Consider the following 15,602-nt stretch of genomic DNA (forward strand, 5'->3'; position numbering starts at 1 on the left):
CCAGATTGTCATAGCAAAGTCAGAATTTCCTCTCCTAGGTTCACGAAACGGTCGTCCATAAAATGCATTGCTGTTCTGTTGTAAGTGAGTGTAAGTGATTCCTAAATGCATCTACTTTCGGAAGGCCAAATAAAGTGCTTTTGCTTTCGCCTAGAAACACACAGCGTCTCCCTGACATGGCTGCTTCAACACTAACTGTGGTTACTGAAACCACGCCTTCTTTCTTTGCGTGCACATTTGGGCGCATTATGCAAATATTCCCACATAGTGAGGTAGATATGTGGGGGTGTGTTAGAACGAGCCGTTTTAGGGGGGTGTGGCAGAGTCTTAACTTTGATAAAGAATATCTCTTTGGTTTTGAGACTTTAGTCTTTGCAACTTCAGGGATCTTATCTATTCACGAACAGCTTGTAACACTCCAAAGAGAAAGGAAAACTTGAAAACTAATTTTTCAAAGTTTCTTTTTATAGTAACCTTCATTAACAAGTTATTAAACACTAGCATGTTATGATTTCATATACATGCAAATAGTGATTTTATCAGTATATATATATATATATATACTGATAAAATCACTATTATAACATATGCAATGATTAGTCAAGCATAATATGATGCTTTTTAATTCAATAATGTTCATTAAGTACCAAATCTCAGTTCTGCAACACAAAAAAAAGTTATTAAAGTGTTACAAAGACTGTGAGGGTGTCTCGGTTTAGCAAAATCCTCTTTTCTTAGAGTTTACTCTCTCAAAAATAATAGGTCTCTTAAGATGACCACATGGGGACTTGTATAGCTTATCAGCGGTCCACCAGTATGCTGCAAGTTGTTAAGTACAGATAAACACAACAGCACTTAGCATCAACTGTAGGTGGAGGCAACAACTTCACTAAAATATGACACCCGGCTTTGATTGCTAGTTGATTACAGGTCGTGGTTTCACAGCACGCTTGGGTTGAGATTAGGACTCAGCCAAATAAACATTGCTATTTTAATCAGCTACATTCTCCCCCCGTCCTGGATAAGGTCTCTAAATTACAACATCTAGATACCGGAGGTGGCCCGGCTTCTCTGGCTCTCTCTGACCTTTATTATACACTCAAATGGCTAATCCTTCAGGGGGAATGGAATCGTAGACAGACAGGGATTTAGTCGATTTCAAATGAGATAGCCCACCAGCAGGTTAATACTTTACCCCCCACTGGAACTAAAACCTTGTTGAATTCCACACTGTGAGCACAATAGCATTAAAGCGTACCAAATTCAGACCAAGTGCCTGCACAACTCTGGCTCTCGGCCAATAAAGCCAAGGTCAGTGGAGACAAAGTCATGTTTCTACTGGTCCACTTCCTGATAATCCCTTTGAGCTGACCAAAAGCTGATTGTTTCAGGTGTTCTCATGCTTTTGTTACGTCCTTCCTGTGTAAGAAAACGTGTGTTTCCTATCTACTGGTTGTTGAGTTCTGAGGAAATCAAATCTTTTGGAATCGAGCAATAGTACAAAGTGATGCAATTGTGTCACACAAAAATTTTGTAAATAATCCCTCCTAATATTTCTAGAGTGCAGATTTGACTGAATGCAATATAAGCATCATATGATTATATGCACATTTTCATTTGTTGAATGAAAATATTTTGAGTTCATGAATCATTGATAGTTATGTTATTCACATTAAAGCCTTGTTTATGCTTCAAAATGGTAGAAAATATCAGCAAGAAGCAACACTGAGAAGTAACAGTTTGCTGAACTTTACATTTCCTGGCATTGCTGTATGTGTCTGGCTCTAAACATTAAAATTTTAATGGTTAACATTTTAAACCACACAGTGTTTACTTTAACATTATCTGAGATCAAACAATATTTAAATGTAAAAAAATTAATATATTTTAACACTGTATAAAATACATTTTTAAACCTTTTTTGCTTTTTTATATTAGTTTAATGGCTGTAAATTGTAACGCATTACATTTAAAATGTAGTGAACAAACTCATATTTATGTAAACATTTCTATACATGAACAACTGATCAGTTATATCAGCTATTATTCTTCTAATTGATTTTAAAATGCACATAAAAATGCTTCAGCCAAATCTATGACCTTGTGTGTGCCACAGATATGAGAACTGTGCAGAAATGCATCAGACAATACACAGAAACATATGCATTCAAGAGGACAAGGCCAAACATTAAAATATCACACATTGCTCACAGCCCACCACAGAACATCCATAGAAAATGTATGAACTGCAATTAAGAACAAATTCATCCAACTAATGCTCCATTATCAGCAAATATACGGCCTGATAGCACAGAACTATGAAAAATGGTTTAGCAATAACATGTTTCCTTGCATCTTATATGTTTTGCTCACACTATCATCAAGAAAAACATAAAGTGGCTCACTAACGGGCAATGTGGCAATATGCAAGATATGTTGTTAATATAGAAGTAGAGACGCACCGATCGACCGGCCAGGGACCGGAATTTGCCGGTTTTCCGCATGATCGGCTCAGACCTGTGACCGGCCGGTCAGTCTGCCGATTCCGAGCCGGTGTACCGACGAAACATGCTACCTATCAGATTGTGCTACCAAAAATATATTTGCATTGTTTTAAGGGTAAGTTTAGGGTAAGGGTAGGTATGGACTGGTAGGTTTAGGGTAGTGGTAGGTATGGACATTAAAAAAGCCTCAAACCACATGAATAAGATGCTGGTAGCACAATCTGATAGGTTGCAGTTTTCGTTATCGATTTGTGCTACCTATCTTTTTAATGGGAGGTAGCACAATCTGAACGGGTAGCACAAATCGTCATAACACCGGTCTGTTTTGACGTCACACTTATGCCGAGTTCACACTGCACAATTTTAGCCCGATTTTTCACTCGCCGACAGGTTTTGCGAAATCGCCGACAAATGCCCGAAATCGGGGGCAAATCGGTGCACGCGATTCACAATCACGCTGTGTGAAATGAATTCTGACTGAAAAACACATCGGCGATGACCTACAGCCAATGAGAGACCAAGTTCGGGGAGCAAACGTAGTTTGCGGACCAGTGTTGCCAAATCCGCGATTGCCGCCGGTTGTTTTTTATGTCAGCAGGTTGAAGCGACCCCAATAACGTGATATTTAGGCCCTGTAATGTGAATTGTACCAGGAGAACCCCGCCAAAAAAATGTGTATTTTACCCCTGAACGCGATTTTTACTGGGGGACCCCCTCGAAAGCAATTGGGCTATTTTCAGGCTAGTTTTGAGTAGTAATTGGGCGAGTTTTGTTGTGAAAACCTGGCAACCCCGCACCAGACAGAGCTGTCGGCAATTCTTCCTATTGTGAAGTCATGCAATGTGAAACCCCCTGTCGCAGATCCATCGTGCAGTGTGAACACAGCAACGACTAAATGCTACCCCAGATAGTAATGCAGTGTGAAAACAACGGCGATCCGACGAGTTTGAAAATCGTACTTATGTACTTATGTCGTGCCTGATGAGTCTCGCGCAATCTGAGTGAGTGTGTGAGAGAGACTGGTGCAGAAATTAAAACAAAAGAGTGCAACAGCACTCACAGAAAGTTATGGTTGCATACCGCGGTAGTAAAAAAGTAGAAATTTATAATATGATTTAGATACGCTACATTGCACGACCAAAATGTTTCAACACGATTGCAGTGTGATTTTACACAATAGTAGTTCAATAAACAAGAAGTGAAGTGACTTACATTTTGACTGTTTTTGCTAATTTTCACTAATGAAACTAGTTCCAATCAAAGCCACAGCAGAACTGTTTTGTGTCTCCGAGCAACACAGCGGTGTTTAGTTACTGAATTAATCCACGTTTTTGAACGAATCAAGTGAGTCAATGATTCAGTAACCCATTCATAAAGACAGCAGTCTGAATGAATCAGTCGTTTGAACGAATCTGTTGAATAAAGGACTAAATGACTCACTCATTCAAAAAGTCATTTGCTGCCACCTACTGGTTTGGTTTCATATTTAAAGCTATCATTGCATTTTTCCCAACATTTATTATTTGTATTTTTTAAAAAATATTTTAAACATTAATCTTATAAAATTCTTTATGCATTAGAAAAATGCATTTATGGCACCTCAGCTTCATCAAACAGTCTGTATAAATGCATCTAATGCCACTTCAGATGCAGCTTCTGTATTTCCTGCAGTGGAAAGATTTTTTATTGATACTGATTTCATTTGAATGGAAACAGCTCTACAGTTTCTTATTATTCTAACTCAATTAATTGAAACATTGTAAGAATTTGATGTGAAAGATGACACATTTTAAAGGTTAGTGAAAAAATTACAATTTAAGAAACATCCTTTTCAGTTAATTGTTATTTCTACCTCTTTTCTAGTCACAGAGCAATTTATTTTGAGAGTTGTCTAAGTGAGAGAACATCTGTAACTTTGTCCGGAGTGGTGGAATTGTAATGTTCAATATTTTTTTTTATTATGTAAATATATATTTTTTTGCATTAAAAATAGCATCGATTTTTGTTTGTATGTGCTGTCAATTATAGATTTTAGAAAGAAAATCGGAATCCGCGTATCGGCAGGTCACACTTACAAAAAAATCAGAAATCGGAATCGGTCAAGAAAATGGCAATCGGTGCATCCCTATATAGAAGCCATCATCCACTATCACTTGCCTGTAGGAAACACTCCGTTGGTCAAAATAGAGCAATAACATTCCATCTACTGCCTTCTTCCTGTCAATCGTCTGCAATGTGAGTGACTCTTACGAGAAAGGTGCTCTTTATTAAGATGGGCACTTTATTTGGTGTGAATAGCATTTTTTTATTACTAAGGTCAAGCCCTCGTGTGCAGAGGTGTGTGCAGTGTATAGGGCCAATGTAATAACTTACTGGAATAGACCAGTTTGAAGCCTTCCCCAGTGGTCTCCGCATCACTGTAGAACTCCAGCCAAAGGTGATTGGAGGTGCTGATGAGGGTCAGACCCAGCATAGATGAACCGGTGAAGGCCCCCAGCATGTGAGCCGCGTTGTCTTTACCATCATAGATCTGGAAGGCAGTAAGATCAAATGTAGATCACAAATAACAGCAAGATAAAAAGAAAATGCTGCCTGATGTTTGTTCTATATACAGACAGACAAAAAAAAAAGCCTTTCTAAGATACTCGTTATTCTTGCTCTCTGTTTATCTGGATGTGTACAGAAACATCTGCAGGACCCTTTCAGTCACACACTGTATGTCTTAAGATGAAAGGAAAAATAAAAATGAATGTGACGTTCATGAACATGATCATTTAAACTGGCGCGATTTTTACTTTTTAAATCCCTTTTCACATGTAACAAAATGAATATCTCTTAATTTCTTCTGTCGAGCATGAAATTATTTTAGACAATTTTAGCCAAAAATGACAAAAAGGCCTCATAAAAGAGGTCCATATGGCTTGTACACAACAGTTACTGAAGCCATCTTTGTGTGTAGAACAGACTGAAATAAAAGTTGTTTTTTTAACTGAAATTCTTGACATCTAGCCTTATACTGCGTTCACTGTAATTCCCTTCAGATAAAAGAGTCTGCCAAATGCATACATTTAAATGTAATGTAAATGATTCGTTCACAACTCATAATGATCCAGAGTTTAATCCATTGACTCAATGATCCAGTCATTACAGTTCACTGGAGTGGAAGATTATAAGTGATTTACACCTTCAATTTCGGCCTGTGTCACACACAAAGCTATCATATGACTTTAGAAGGCTTACACTATAGCACATGATTTCTACGTACAACTTTTACAACATTTTATGGTAATTTTGAATAATTTTTAAAGCTAGACAAGCCCTGTCCACATTCACTTTAATTATATTGCACAATAATGGCCCATAGCTTTTCACAGTTTTGCCTTTTACATTCTATAGAAGTTATAAGATGTTAAGTAAATGAGTGAGAAGAAGAGGACGGAGGACAGAAAAAGAGGACAGAATTTTCTTCTTTTTTTCTTGTTTCTTTTTTTTTACATTTCTCTTTTTTGCAGCCCTGTAAATAGATGCGTCTTTACATAGCCAAGTTAAGGCTGCTCTGTGCCAGCTCAAAATTCAGGGTAAAGGCACAATGCCAAGACTAAAAGCCAGACTAAATTACGCCTGCTCAGATCCAAATCAGCCCCTGATATCAAAGTATTGTAAATTTAAATATAAAGTTGTAATTGCTGTGTAAATGCATTTAAGCTACCTCTGAGCAGTACCTAAGACACCTAAATGCCACTTCAGAAGCACTTCTGTGTCACCTTTGCCTGTAAATTTGGCATACATGTAGAAATACCTTCAGAATGTCACCCTGGGCCAGATGGAAGGTTCTGGCAGAAATGTTGATTCCTTTCCCAGCCTGCACCTGTATGCTGTAAATGCACTCGTGGTTGTTCTCGTAGTTCATGGGGTAATTCGGTGACAGCAGAATCCCTTCATTGTTGATGACAGATGAGCCGCACTCAGCTAGAGATGGGAAATAAAACCACGGAACATTGGGGAAAATGGAGTAACACAAGCACAAACCTAGTAATCAAAACGTCACCTACTATTATAATATAAAGATATTCAGTTAACATTTTGCTATACACAAACACACCACACAGACATATTGCTGCTGTAAAAGCTCAACGTGCGTTAATACAGATCTGGCATTTTCAAAATGATTGGTCTGGACAGCACGAGTCTGCGGTACTCGTGTGACGGCGCGTCTGGAAACCGAAATCGACAGAGCTGAGTCACACCATTCATAGCGTTAATTTAAAATCCCATGTTGTTAGGGGATATAAGTTGGACTCTGAACAATAACCATCAAATGTAGATTTAATGGCACAACAGACAGTAAAAACAGGTGTATTAATATCCATCATGTATTCTGGTGCAGGAGAAAGACCAACATAAAGCAACACGGCCCGGCTGATTTATTTAACATCCCCTTGCCGTTTCTCTCCATGCCGCTCCATGTTATGACGATATTACCAGTGTCATATTTTGAATAAATCACCACTGTTACTGCCTCCATTTAGTAAATTACCTACATACACCCCCCTCCTCGGTGAGTCAGCGCAGGACATGATGTGAATTTACACTGGGCGAGACTTCTCGCTTTTCCCATATGCCCTTCTTCTAACTTTCATTCAGTTCTGGGGAATAAAAAAAGTAGTTAGGAGCAATGTGACTGACCCCATGAGGTCAACAACTGACCTGCAATCTGAATAAGTGAGGCTGTCCCAGAAATTAAAGTGTGGTAGAAGGAGTTTTTCTTTGTTGCCTGTTTTGTTTAGCGCAATAAAAATACCCAAGTGCAATTTTGAAGTGGCCCAGGGAACGTGGTTTGAGCTGGGATCGCAAGCGCTCCTGTCAAAAGTAATGTTTGCGGATGGGAGTTTGGACTCCTGCTTCATTCACACAACCTGATCCAATATGACAGGCAACTGAAACTGACCCTTGTGTTTGGAAAAATTGAAAAACTTCAGAATGCGACTTTCAGTGAGGAAGGCAGTATGTTCAAAAATGATGGGAGTTTCTGGGAGTTTGAGAATCAAGTCAGATGCCAGAGCTTATGAAGTGATGTTTAATCTGACAGAGCAGAAAGTCTGAGATGAGCTTGGGGGAAGCAGAATCTCAGAACTGGGAAGACACTGAGAGGTTTGATACCTGCCCAGACCACAGACATTTCTAGAACTTATTTAGGGTTCGACATTAACTCAGCTGACAGAATCCTTAAAAAGCCTTCACATTTGCTGAAAAGTGACTGTAGTAAGCTATCTGAGGTTATTCCATGCGTTCTCTTCTTACCAATTGTCAACAACAAAAAAAAGTTTGTTAAATTAAAAGGATTGTTCACCCAAAAATTAAAATTTTTACCATTATTTACTCACCCTTATGTCATTCCAAACCGGTATGACTTTCTTTCTTCTGTGGAACATGAATGAAGATATTTTTTACATACAATGGCAGTCAAAGGTAACCTAAACTGTTTAGTAACCAACATTCATCAAAATATCTTCTTTTGTACTCCACAGAAGAAAGTCAGGTTTGGACCAACATGAGGATAAGTACTGTAAATGACAGAATTTTCATTTTTGGGTGAACTGTCCCTTTATTTCCTTCCTTCTCGTCAATGGTGGACCCGGTCATAATCCGGTGACAATGTTTCACCTGGAGCCGTGCAAAGCTGTCACAGACGCACACTCCAGTAAAGTCACAGACATAAACTACAACCAATTACCTCTGTTACTCATATACATGATATTTCAAATGCATGAAATGTTAATTAAACCAAAAAAAAAATAAGTGAGTCAAAGGGGATTCTAACTTGTGATCTCTCAAACTTAAGGCAATAATTATTCCTCTGAACCACACAAGCTCATGCACAGGTCCAGAACTGAGCCCCCCTAAGACTAAAATCCTAAAATCGCCCCTGGCACAGACCTTTGGTCATTAGGGAACTTACAGAAACACAGGACAGGTTTTATGCATTCTTAACTATCATTACACTCATCTGAAGAAGGAATGAAGGATACTCAGTGGCAGATTCTAGCACAGACGATATTGGCAGTTGCCTAGGGCAGCAGTGTCCCCTGCGTGCCACTCCTGCACACATCAGACGAGCACGCCAATTCTGCTGGTAATGGAGCGATGATATTGTCATTCAGGACACGTCAGCTTAATCAAATCACAAAATAAAATGTGCACCGCCTTCAAAATTTGTCGTGATACACACAGATATGCAGTTTTCAATTATAGTATTATTTTAAATCGTTACTCCAGAAACTGTATGCAATTTCTTTTATTGTCCATGTGATAATCACAACCCCCTGTACCACTAAGCCATGTAATGTCATAAAATAAATAAATAAAATAATAAACAAAAATAAATAAATGAAACAAGTAAATAAATTGTAAAACACAAGTAAATAAATAAGTAAATAAATTGTAGTATAGCAAAATAGTAGTATACAGTGGTTTATTTATACATTACCATAAAAAAAAAAAAAATCTGGCATCACTATGATTTTTGATACTTTGATTCAACAAGGATGTTTTAAATGGATCAAAAGTGAAAGTAAATACATTTATAATATTACAAAATATTTCTATTTGAAATAAATGCTGTTATTTTGAAATTTCTATTAATCGATTAATTTCCACACTGCCGCATTACAATTTTTCTGCTGTGATACTAAAAGGGATTCTTAAACACCAAATCAGAATGTTTTCTGAAAGATCATGTGACACTGAAGTCTGATACTGAGCAATGGCTTCTTAAAATTAATTTTATATATTAAGATATATATATTGTGTGTGTGTAAAGATAGTAGACAACAAACACTAGCTTCTACAAGTATTGCTCTCTTTCACAGGATACCATAATAAGCCACAATCAGCTGGAGAGAGTGAATGTAACATCCTCTCAAAAAAAGATAAATGTGGTCATTTAGAAAAATGGTCTCATTTAAAACAATTAAACGATGAATGAAGTGCATTGTGGAGCCTAACACTAATCCCTATTCTCTTGCAGACTATAAACAAAACATGCATCAATCAAGCAAATGGTTTATACGCAGTGTTTAAATGCATGCATACTAAATGGCCGCTGCAAACAAGTGTCTTGTTGCTAATCCAGTGGAAAAGGATTCTTGCCTGTTGAATCTTTGTGTCTGATTTCTTTAAGCCAGTTGCCTGGCACCATGAAAGGCCAATCTGATAAGATCTACTTTACTTCCTTTGGTGACAACATAATTTGTGGGGTATACAGAAAGGATTCGGTGTGCTCATGTAAGCCACTGAAGCAGTTTCAATCTGTTTCTTCTAATGTTAAGACTCTGCTCAATCGGTGGACGAGAGTTCAGACAACAGTTACCAGACACAAATGTCCGCCTCTATCAGATGTTGCTGTTTGGCTCGCATTTATTGTCATTCTGTGTAGTCATGCCTGCCTCTTGTTTGGTTTGCTTGGAAACAGACAAAGATTGTCCAGATTGTCCAGAAGGCTCACTCAGACAGAAGTGGACGTTTCAGCCCATGGCCGCAGGAGCAAAGACTGCCATGAGCTCAAATAATGAGAAACTGCTGTTGTGCAAATGTGCAAAAATGGCAGAGCGCAAGGGTAAAAGAGCAACCTGAAAGCCACACTAACTGACTAATTTGGCTAACTAACTTTTGAGATGGCTCTGATCATAGAACATATCATCTTATTACTGCAAATAAATTGTAGACAGACAACAAGACTGCAAAACTTTACTGGTGCAAATGGTTTCTAACCCGTGCCATGTATTCATGCATATCATTTGACTGAATATGAAAAAAAGAGTACAAACAATATTTCATACTTTCAAATGGAAGGAAAATACAAATAATTTAATTGTAGCAAAATGTTGCTATATTCAGGCAGCAATGTGATGAAGTTTTAAGTGAGCAAGCTTATAGAAAATATCAAGTACTTCACATTTTTTTTTTTGAATTATTTTATTATCTTATTGCAGTAAATTTAATATAACATTTTATTGGTATTACACAACCCTGGAGATGCTATTGCTATAGAAATATAAAACAAGATATAATCAGCAAGGTAGGAAACAAAGAGGAAAAATATCTGGTTACAATATTTATTAATTATTCATAGTCTTAGTCATAGTCATAGAAAAAAAGAGATATTTTCAGGTAGAAAAAAAAAAGTTCTGAAAGTTATGTTTGCATCAGCGATTTTTTACAAGTGCTAAAATGCAGGTTAGTGAGGCTTTACAAAGGGAATTAATTATGAATTATGAAAAGCTGTATTCACATGAACGCCCTGCATTTGTATTACTCTTATATCTGGAGCCACAAGCCTTAAAAACCCTCTGTTTGTCAAACCCACAAATATCAGTTGTAAACCTCTTGAACAGAACATGCTTCTAACCATTATGAGTTACACAACATCTCACGCAAACCTCCTCAACAGGAGCTTTGCAATATAAGGGTGATATGATGAAAGGCAACGTGAAAGCTCTTGTACTGTATATCATAACCTGTATTTCCATCCAGCATGTCATCTGGCACAATAACATAATGAACTCACTGATACAGCTCAGTGCCTACTGAGAGGCAATTTTGCTACCATTTCTTTCATAAGATAGAGGTGAGCGGACCGCCTCAAGTGCAAGACGGTATTCTAACTCATCTACGCATTTATCATTATCGAAGCATCATGGGGTGCACATTGCTTAATTCCCTTGTAATTTGGCTGTGCAGTTGCCAGACAACTCAGACGGCCAGCGTAAGAAATGGTTTACACATCAAATGATCCATTGGTACAGGGTTCACCGAAGCCACGTTTCACTTTTCACTTTTTTCCCTTAAGGCAGGGTTGCTCTGTGTTAATCTAGCTTAATCCTTGGAGTAAACAGTAAAAAAAAAAAAACAGGTGGCAAGTCTTGATGGTATGACTAGACGTTCCATCAGGGGACTTCGATATTTACCAGGCCTCTTGTAAACACGGGAAACAAGCACATTTGAAATTGGGGTGTTTGGGAAAAACAAATCAATTTGAAATGCAGTAGCAACACAGGCGAAACATTGCTGAAATTGCTTTATGATGGAATATGACCTTCTGAACCACAGGAAACAAAACTGAAGGTAAACCAAAACTGATGAATCTGCAATGCAGTGTTTGTGTGGGTCAGAAGCTCGAACCTCCCTGACAGATAATCAGGTAAACTGAATTCTGAAACACAATTTAAATTCCAAACACATCACACCTGTTCACACACCGGTTGTAAGGTGTGCCTCTGTGTGTGTGTCTGTAGAGCAAGTTGAAAGGGCTTACATAATCACACAAACACACACACCAAATAAATACTCATGGTTTTTAAATTTTTCTATGGTGGACTCATTACGTTGCAAGGTAAACAAACAGCACAGACAGGAATGGAACTAAACCTCATTGGAAAACACCTAATGTTTTTATTTACTCATGCAAATGGATGGACAGATCAGGGTTGCCAGGTCTGTGTAACAAAACCAGCACAACTGCTACCCAAAAGTAGTCACGACAAAAACTAGCCCAATCACGTTCTGGGGGAAACGTGCTGTCAAAACTGCATCAAAATCACCAAAATCATGTTAAAATCACACAAAACCCCCAGACTAAAAAAAAAAAAAGAAGCCTATGACAGCAGCATAAAATAGACTTGGCAACACTGGGACAGATATGTAGAATCATAGACAAAAGACAGACAAGGATGGATGGATGGAACAGAACAAACATGACAGACAGATCTTGCCATCCATGCTTTCCTCACAATTCCTTGTATTGTCCTTACGGAGCACTAGGATGGATTAAGCTGGCAGAGACATTTTTTACCCAATGATAATCAGTGGAAATCCTTTTGTTATCCTTTTACTCCTAAATTAAAAGCAAACTGCTTAATGCAGCACAAGATGAGATTTTGCCATTCTAAGCCCCTCAGGGAGCCCGACACAAAAGTGAAGTCACAGCTGCCCAAGCCCGTTGTCAGATGACAGAATATTAAAGGGAACAATATTGACATTTTCCATAAGCTTGATAGGCCTAAAGTTCACTTTAACGTCATTGTAACCCAATTATACTGATTAGAGGAGAGCTGTGCACTTCTCTCTGTGGACTGTGTAGAGAGAGGAGAGGAAGAGTCCAAGGAAGAGGCTGTTGTATTGAAAAGACAAAAGACAGGGAACTGACATTGAAAGACATTGTAAGAAAGTTAAAAAACCCTACTGGGTGAAGTATCTGAAAGACATCAATACAAAATGGACTGGCTGCAAAGTTTGTTTAATGCTCAGAACAAAACCAGTATCTCCTCCAACACATGATTCCCTAACTACTCATTGATTGTTTTCTGCTGAATAGTCCTTCTGGTTGCCTTGAAAGTCCTGCAGTTCTCAGTCTCAACAGCATATGAACAATTTTATGTTCTCCAAAACAAGATGTTGGCTTGAGAACTATTTTTGATCAAATGCATTGCTCCATAATGAGCTGCCCATTTAGGGTACTACGCAGTTTAGCGTGACAGAAATATACAGTGGGATCAGAAACTCTAAAGCAGGGGTGCCCAACCCTGCTCCTGGCGATCGACTGTCCTGCAAAGTTTAGCTCCAACTCTAATCAAAGACACCTGCCTTTAATTTTTAAGTGATCCTGAAGACCCTAATTAGTTGCTTCAGGTGTGTTTGATTAGGATTGGAGCTGAACTTTGCAGGACAGTCGATCGCCAGGAGCAGGGGTGCCCAACCCTGCTCTAAAGCAACTAGTGAAAATATTTTTGCTGTAGAGCAAAGAAAGCTGACATTTGCACAAAGGAGCTTCCATAGTCATTAGCCCCTTTCACACATAGTCTTTACTGGTTTAGAAATAATGTGTGAACAGGATCTTTTCAAAAACACCAGTAAATCAGTTCTGGCAGTTTTCCGGAAAGAGAAGCTGTAACATTACCAGTAAATTACCGGTGTGATTCTATGTGTGAACAAAGAATAGGATTAATGGTAGGAGCTTGTACAGGGTCAGATGCACTGACATAAGAAGTTTGCTTTAGGCCGATCATAAAGCTCTCTTGGAGATGTTTACAGTAAGTGGTGCTGCTTTTAATAGTATTTCTATATGAACATTTGCTAGACAGATGCATGACCGTAATACTGTGTCTTGCACTTGAGACCTTGCCTTCTTTTCTATTCATCAGCACTGCGGCTCTGCAGTTAATACTGCATACTAAAGTAACTATTATGCGTATTGTGTTTTTAAGAGCAAAAACATGATTTGTGTGATCATCCCCTTACACCTATCACTGGAAAAAAAAAAGTGAAACTTGACAGATAGCGAAATTAATGTGCTTCTCCTCATCCACGTGGATGAAGAAAACAGTGCAGTGTTTAAATAAAACTTCTGATGAATGACAAAACAAGATTTACCAGTATTTTGGTATTGATGTGTGAACAGAATTTACTGGTAAAAAGACAGAATGCCATTGTTTGTGTATTTACCGGAAAAGTTAATTGGGTAATTTTATGGTAATTTACAAGGTTTAATGTGTAAAAGGGGCTAATGTGATGCACAGTATTTGCTTATTTAATTAATGAGCTAGAAAAAAATGCAGCATCTTAAATATTTCTTAATAGTTCTTGTTTAAAATTATTTTTCAAAATCTTAAAACTTTCTATTGTCCTAGTTTACATTTATATTTAATTATGAATAACATATTTCCAGTGTGGTCTCAGATTTTTGGCACCCTCAGTATGGATTAGTGTTCTGGATTCAAATATGAAATGTTTTCATTTGGTCATGTTGCAAAAAGGTAATGAATCCAGGACATATAACCTGGAAAAACATTCTACTGTATGACAATTATCAATTCAATAATATATTTCTTTGCTAAATTAACAAAATCATACATGGAATGTTAATACACTAGCTCCAATTGCACAATAAGCATCGTGATCCTACAACTGCACAGTTTGTGCAAGTTTGCACAGGTTCTTTCCATATACAGGCCTACAGGCCTTTCTCCAGACAGAATGCAACTACTTTTATCTTTTTTTACAGCAGAAATGGTCTTCTGATTCTCTTATGAAAACCGTGCCTCAATACACACTCTCTCACAGCTTTGCAAAATACACAGACACAAATTACAAATAAAACATTAAGAATAAATGATAAATTTTGAGTTTGGATATGTAAGAGCATCTTCAATCATCCACTGAATAAATATATATTAATATCACCGTTAGCACCGTATCTGTCATGATTGCCTACTGTGAGGAGCAAGGAGACGTGAAGTAAATGCAAGCAACAATCTTTAATAATCCTCAGAAAGGGTAACACAGGGCAGGCAGGAACACACACATGTAGCACAACTCCAAGACATATAAGACCCAACAAGGAAACACGGGGCAGTCTACACTCTAAATACTACACTAAACGAGGGAATGACAGGTGAGGGGAATTAACTAATAATGAGACAACAGGAATGACCAAATATGGGCACATGAGGGAGAAAACACACACAAAACAGGTCTATAATCCTGACAGTATCATTGGCACAAAACTTTTTTACAAGAAAGACAGAACAAGATGTTGAAGTCCACTTCTAAATAAGAAACTCCAGCAGTGCTTTAATCATGAGGTTTCAGTTAATGTCTCTCCTTGGCATTTGCAATAGAAGCACTGAAGCTGAATGCATTAAAAATGTACAAGACGTGCCCTGTAAGATATAGCTTGCAACAAAGAAGCCTTAAAAATACAGTTTTAATATCTATGCTAATGATAAAACCTTCCTCTACAGTGAAAAAGGAATGAACAAATGGTGGAAAACGAGATGGTCATGAAAGTTTTGCCAGCTAGATCGACGGGGATCAACATATTGAACAGTTTTTCACAGCTGCAATTAAAGTTTAGAATACATTATGAATTACGAATGATATGAGTGATGGTTTCACATGAATAATTGATAAGGCGATTATACATTCATAAAGCATGTCATCATATACTCAGTCATGTGACTGGGCTGCAACTCCCCTCAGAAACACAATTTATCAATCCGTGCCTTTGGCTATGATGAATATGTACCAGCATGCAAATCAGCA

At 37.8% G+C, this 15,602-nt stretch overlaps 1 protein-coding gene across 1 annotated transcript in view; it reads right to left on the bottom strand.

The window, feature by feature from the left end:
• The window catches only part of csmd3b (CUB and Sushi multiple domains 3b), a 445,596-nt gene that overhangs the window by 122,853 nt on the left and 307,141 nt on the right, over positions 1–15,602 (bottom strand). Inside the window, exons 22-23 of the mRNA XM_016441913.1 lie at positions 6,304–6,473; positions 4,878–5,034 (exon numbers count right to left, since the gene is read on the bottom strand). Of these exons, the coding sequence (XP_016297399.1) occupies positions 4,878–5,034; positions 6,304–6,473 (327 nt within the window). The remainder of the gene's footprint in view (positions 1–4,877; positions 5,035–6,303; positions 6,474–15,602) is intronic.

This window comes from Sinocyclocheilus anshuiensis, unplaced genomic scaffold (genome assembly GCF_001515605.1).
Source record: "Sinocyclocheilus anshuiensis isolate Anshui unplaced genomic scaffold, SAMN03320099.WGS_v1.1 scaffold195, whole genome shotgun sequence".
NCBI classification, from domain to species: Eukaryota; Metazoa; Chordata; class Actinopteri; order Cypriniformes; family Cyprinidae; genus Sinocyclocheilus; species Sinocyclocheilus anshuiensis.